Source organism: Nematolebias whitei, chromosome 7, assembly GCF_014905685.2.
Source record: "Nematolebias whitei isolate Nwh7 chromosome 7, NemWhi1, whole genome shotgun sequence".
Classification (NCBI taxonomy): domain Eukaryota; kingdom Metazoa; phylum Chordata; class Actinopteri; order Cyprinodontiformes; family Rivulidae; genus Nematolebias; species Nematolebias whitei.
In genome coordinates, this window is record NC_056504.1 from 5,408,423 (window position 1) to 5,414,429 (window position 6,007).

General features: G+C 38.2%; 1 protein-coding gene across 1 annotated transcript in view; it reads right to left on the reverse strand.

The window, feature by feature from the left end:
• LOC119412189 (protein tyrosine phosphatase domain-containing protein 1-like) overlaps positions 1–6,007 on the reverse strand; it is a 22,592-nt gene that overhangs the window by 1,533 nt on the left and 15,052 nt on the right. The window contains 3 exon segments of the mRNA XM_037679167.1: positions 1,098–1,283; positions 4,324–5,378; positions 5,465–5,602. Coding sequence (XP_037535095.1) covers positions 1,098–1,283; positions 4,324–5,378; positions 5,465–5,602 — 1,379 coding nt within the window.

A 6,007-nucleotide genomic window follows, 5' to 3' on the forward strand; every position in this document is an offset into this window, starting at 1 on the left:
AATTACAGTTCATAGGAGGTTTTTGTGAAAACTTGCACAGGTTTTAAAATTTTGTCAAAGATTTACTAAATATGAATCAATATGGTTAAGACTGTGAAGTCTGTATATTTCATATTAGGTAAAGTTTTGAAAATATAACAAATGTTAGAGCAATATGGTTAAAAATAACTGTGAAGTCTGTATTTTATTTTGAGTTAAAGGTTAATGTATTATGGTAGGCTGAAGTCTCTTTACTTTTACTGTATATTTATATATTTTGAATTATTTGTCTGTGATGGACTGGAAACCTGTTGTCCCCTGCCTCTCACACAGTGATGGCTGATATGGGCACCAGTGAAACCAGTGACTCGAAAAGGAAGAAGTGGATAAAGATGATGGATGGATGATTTATTTGTTCCTAGATTTTTTTTAAATTTTTTTAAGAAAAATTCAGGCAACTAAACTAACCTAATACTGGTAATTTAAGTGACAGAATTTTATGCACTCCTATATTTTTTCCTATTTTTGCTATAAATATAAAATGAATCAAAAAGATTTGACACAGTAAGGAACCTAAAATGATTGTTTTAAATAAATGTTCTATTTGTTTACATTGTTGTTTTAATATTTTCAGCTTGTCAGTTACATATACATTATAATTTAAACTAAATTTACGACCATTTCAATAGAAAAATTGTTTCTAAATCGAAAATCGTTTCCGAATTGGAAAAAAATCAATTTTGAATCGTATCGTGATACCAAAAATCGGAATAGAATCGGATCGGCAGACAAAGAGATTCGCACCCCTACTGGAGACCTAACCGCCTCTCGCACAGTGATGGCTGGATATGGGCACCAGTGACCCCCGCGATCCAAAAAAAAAAAGGAAAAATCAGGTAAATATAATGGATGGATGGATAGATGGATACTGGCAACGTTCCATGGGAATTATGGGAGCTTATTTAAAATTACTTGAAAATTGGGTCAATTTAAATAAATTGTACATTTAGAACACACGAAAAGTGCGACGGATGAAAGTTATATAGTAAAATAGTTCCTCATACTGAGTTGTGAAACAGGTTCAAAAAGCAGATAGTTTGTTTTTGTATAAAAAGTACCTTGTCCAGAGAGTTGAGAACACTCTGTAGATTTATGTTCTTCTCACTGAGGGTTTCTACATCTTCCTGGGTGATTATTGGATCCTTGAGCTGCTCCAGCCATGACCACATAAGGCAGGAGAGAATCAGAGGGTCTTTTTCAGTGCACAGCCTCTCCCACGCACCCTCTCTGGAGTTCAGCTCTGTCTGCAAATCACAACAAAGACTGACAAACTCTGACCCAAATCAAGCAAGAATTTAGAGAATACGTTCCAAGCCCGGGTAAACGGTGAGGGTTGTCAGGAAGAGCATCTGACGTAAAACACTTATACCAAAACTAACATGCAAGTTCATCTAAACACCACCATACTGGATTGGTTGAGGTCCGAGTTAACAACGACCGCCACCTGTGTTGTTGAAAAACTGGATGCTGGTGGAAATTGTGCAACTCAGTCGAAAACCACTAGGAGGGAATGTGTCAGAAGACAGAGAGAGGTGGAAAGTCATAAGTGACTGACTGAGGGTGCAACTCTAAATGCAAGTATATATAAATCACTTTGGCTTGCAGAGTTCACAGAGATTCATGAAATGAAAATTCACTGTTTTCCCTGATTTTTCTCTAAGTACATCCTGTAATTCTACATGTTAGTCACACAAAATGCTTGGAGCTTAGCATCTAACATGGCAGGCAGAGTCACCTTTAGTGATGGCAGTAAGTATGCTGTAGCCTATGGTACGGCAATCATTACTAACCATTCATTTTATTCTGTAACATCAGATAGTGAAAAGCCACCAGTCAACCAGTAAGGATACATGTACTATGTACACTTATAGAAACAAAACATGGACCTAATGATACTAGAATACTATCATCAATATGTGTACTTGTCAAAATCTCATAAAGGTAATTTTTTAATCAGCAGTTCAGTACTTAAATTCCCTGAGCTTCCCCTGATCTTTTGTTTTTTTCTTAAATTTCCTTCCGCTGTCTGGAAAATAAGAATGTCATTTTCCAGGTTTTGCCTGATTTACAGAGTTGATGGTAACCCTGTTGTAGCCACCATGGTAACCACCCCGACATTTAGAATTACGGGAAATCTACTGAGGTACGCTTTAGAAATAAAAATAGGCAGATTCAGGCCAGTTTTTCAATAATTGTGAAAATAATGACTAAGCATTCACACTATTGTTTTTCTGTTGTTTTTTCTGTACATTTTTTTCTAGTCTCAGTACTTCTGCATAAATTGTGCTATTTTAACTATTTACTTATTTTTAAAATGTTTAGCTCATTCAAGAGCTGGAAGATATGACTTTTTTTTAAACAATTTTTATATTTTTTCCAAGTATTTAACTTTACATTTATTTTCCCCAATAGAAATGCATTAAGATTTCTTTACTTTCATCCAAAACATTGTTCTCTTTGAAATCTGCTTCAGCACGCTGGCTATAGTTTTTGTCTTCATACTGTATGCTCGTTCTAGCTTTGGGCTACAAGTTTGCCAATTTTAACAGGCTTTTGCTACTTTAGCTTATATCTTACCTTTTGATAGTTTTGGTGATTCTTTGAGACTTTTAGTTATCCTATTCCAACATTTTGCTTTTAGCTAGCAATTTGTTATTTTAGCCTTTTTTCCTATCAAAAATACACTTCTTGTGCTCCTTACATGTTTGAGAGACCTGCAACAAAATTGAGACAGGTTAGAGACACCGGTGATTATTTTAAAAGAAAATTTATCCCACACGGTTTTTGAACGTGTTTAAAATTTAAGCGATAAGACTGCCATCGTCTGTGACGCACATGAGGAAAATGAGAATTCCATGTTTTGAGGCATCAAGACTCCTCCTGAATTCACCAACTAGTCTTTAACAATTGTAGCCTGGTGAAATACTGACTTAAGGAGGTAAGAAAGGAAGATCAAATCACAAGTTCTTTGTTGTGAAAGGTTCATCCTGAGCAGGAATTAGAGATGCACTGATCCGATACCAATATCGGTATCAGGCCCGATATCGAGAAACTTCTGGATCGGTGACAATGTGACCGATCCATGACTGGGCAGATCTATTCACTCTAATTTTATGCTTTGTGCTCTGAGCGACGTCACTTGCTAGCGAACTCACCGCACATTGTTTTCAAAATGGAGCGAGCGAAAGGATCAGTCATCTGGAACTACTTCACCCTACCTCAGCCAACACATTCGACAGCTACGTGCAATACGTGCAATACGTGCAATACGTGTGCAGCGACGGTTCCAAGGGGTGGCACTAAAACTTCCAGCTATAACACTACTAACTTAATCAAGCATCTCCAGAGATTTCACCCTAAAGAGCACGCTGAGTTTGCTGAACGGAATTCAGCACTGGTTTTTTTGGGTATCAGATCGATATCGGCCGATACTAAACCTCATGTATCGATAACGGCATCGGATGTGGGAAAAGTGGATTGGTGCATCTCTAGCTGGAATTACGTTTGTTCACCTAAAACATACAATAGTTATGTTTACATGTGCAAAATTCTTTGATCGGATTGAAATGTATTAGGATTAAATAATCCGAATGTATCATTTAAATGGACACAATTCGATCATGACGAACGTTTACATAGAGTGGTAAACTTTCCTTAAAAACCCACAGAAGAAGTAGTTCTACTTTCGTTCTACTTCTGGGATGAACGTAAACGAACCCGAGCGCCCAAAATGGACCCGTGCCAGGATTTAATGATGGTGGAGACGTTACTGCACTCCCTGATTGAGCTACAGGTAATACAGATAATTTTGAGCTCTTTTAAAGTTTCTAGTAGAAGTGTTGTGTCACTCACTGACCAGTTTTGCTTCCCCAACATATTAGCATCTGGCCAGGCGGAAATGCATGAAGTAAACATAGGTCGCACATGCGTAGTCAGGTCAAGTTTTCCACAATCCGAATAAAATGATCAGATTAAGTGTTTACATGCACACCGTTCAGATTATGAATCGGTATAAACCACCCCTCTCATTCGGATTACAAATTCATTCAGATCGAGCTGAATCAATCCGAATGGGGCGTTTATATGATGCATTTTTATTCAAATTTAATCCATAAGTAATCGGTTTAATCAGATTACTTATGTCCATGTAAACATAGTTAATGTTTAGGATAGAGGCTGTTAAATATTTACTATTACAATTGTTTTTAATAATATTTGATGTATACATATAATAAGCTACATCTCATTGCTCCATGGTACCATACAATAAATTTAAAAGAATACCTGCCACCATGAGACCTTAGAAGAGAGCACCATGTCATTCAGGTCCATGGCCAGTGCTTTAGCCACCAATACTCGTCTGCTTTCTGAGGAGGGCACACAGTGACGGGCAGTACAAGTAAGCTCTGTGGCATCTCCTCTGTCCATTTCTCCATCCACACACTTCTCGCTGCTCATCAGCAGCATGGAAGGTAGTGTGGCATTACAGAGGGCTTTTTTGCCATGCTCAGATAGATCCAAAGTTAGGTTGTGTTGCCTCTTTTGTAGTGACTTTTGGAAAGTTGAACATCTGGTGCCTGGATTTGCTTCCATTTTAAGATTTTGAATGCTGCTCTGGATGTCTTGTGGATAAAAATACCACCAACTAGGAAAGTCACAGACTGTGGGGTTGCTGTGTGACAAAGAAGGACTGTTGTTCCTTAGATTTCCTTCTTGGTATTGCAATTGTCCATATTTGTGAAGCAAAGGATCACTGAGGCTTCTGTTGTTTGACAGAGAAGATTTTAGAGAACTTTCTAAATTCTGCTGCCTCCACAGAGGGTCGAGCTCATTGTCACTAATGAGAGGCTGATCCCAATGTAGCGATGGTGGTCTGAGCATATGCATCGAAGAAGGTAGAACAGGGATCCCTTTTCCTACCATTTCCTTGCCAAGCTGCTGAAGAGCCTGCTGGGACACGGTCTTTTCCACTTCAGCTGTGAGATCAGGAATCTCCAGCCTCTGTTCATTAATCACCACCTGTCTGTTAGTTGCAATGTTGAGGAGGAGCCTGCATACCAGGTGGACTATCTTTGGCACATTTTTCATCTGCCGAGCCTCGTAGCCATGAAGTAGGTGACGCTGCCTGATAAGGTACTGAGACAAAGTGACGGCACTTGTTTTGGGTTCTGCACATGAAAAGACACTTCGCAAAGGAACAAGAAACTGGGCAAACTCTCGTACACACAGGAGCTGCCCTCTGGTCTGAATGGAGTTGGGTCTCTTTGCTCGCACATACAGAATAGCTTGGTCGGCATTCATTCGGGTGGTGAAGACCAAGTAACAAGCCATTAGCACACCTAAATGAAGGCAAATAAAAACACAAAACTGAAATTTTTCAAATGAAAACAAATCTAATGAATTCTAAATAAGAGACATTACCAACCTGTCCTTCCAAGACCAGCATGGCAGTGGACTGCCATTTTTCCTTCCTGAACAGCAAACAACATGACTTTCACCATATCAAGAATTGTGGTTAGAGATGCTACGCCATAGTCTTTCCATCCGAAGTTATAATAATAGACTGAAAAAAAAAAACAACAGTAAAATTAGGCATTGGGTATTTTCCACCTCTGGTTAGCTATATTAAACACTTCACATACAGTGCTGTGAAAAAGGCATTTACCCCATTACATATTTTGTTTTTGCATTTTGGTCATGCCTAAATGCATCAGATCACCAAACAAATATTACCATACCATATCAATTTATTTATAGAGCACTTAAAACAGCTACAAGGCCAACCAAAGTGCTGTACAGACAGAAAAACAGGCAACACACAAAGCAAAATACAAAATGAAATAAATCAGAATATAGACATAAAAACATCGCAGATAATAAATATGACGACTAACCAGTGTGGAGCGTACAGGTTCAAAACACAGATCATCTGGTGTTGAAAGCTACTGAATAGTAGTGAGTTTTTAAA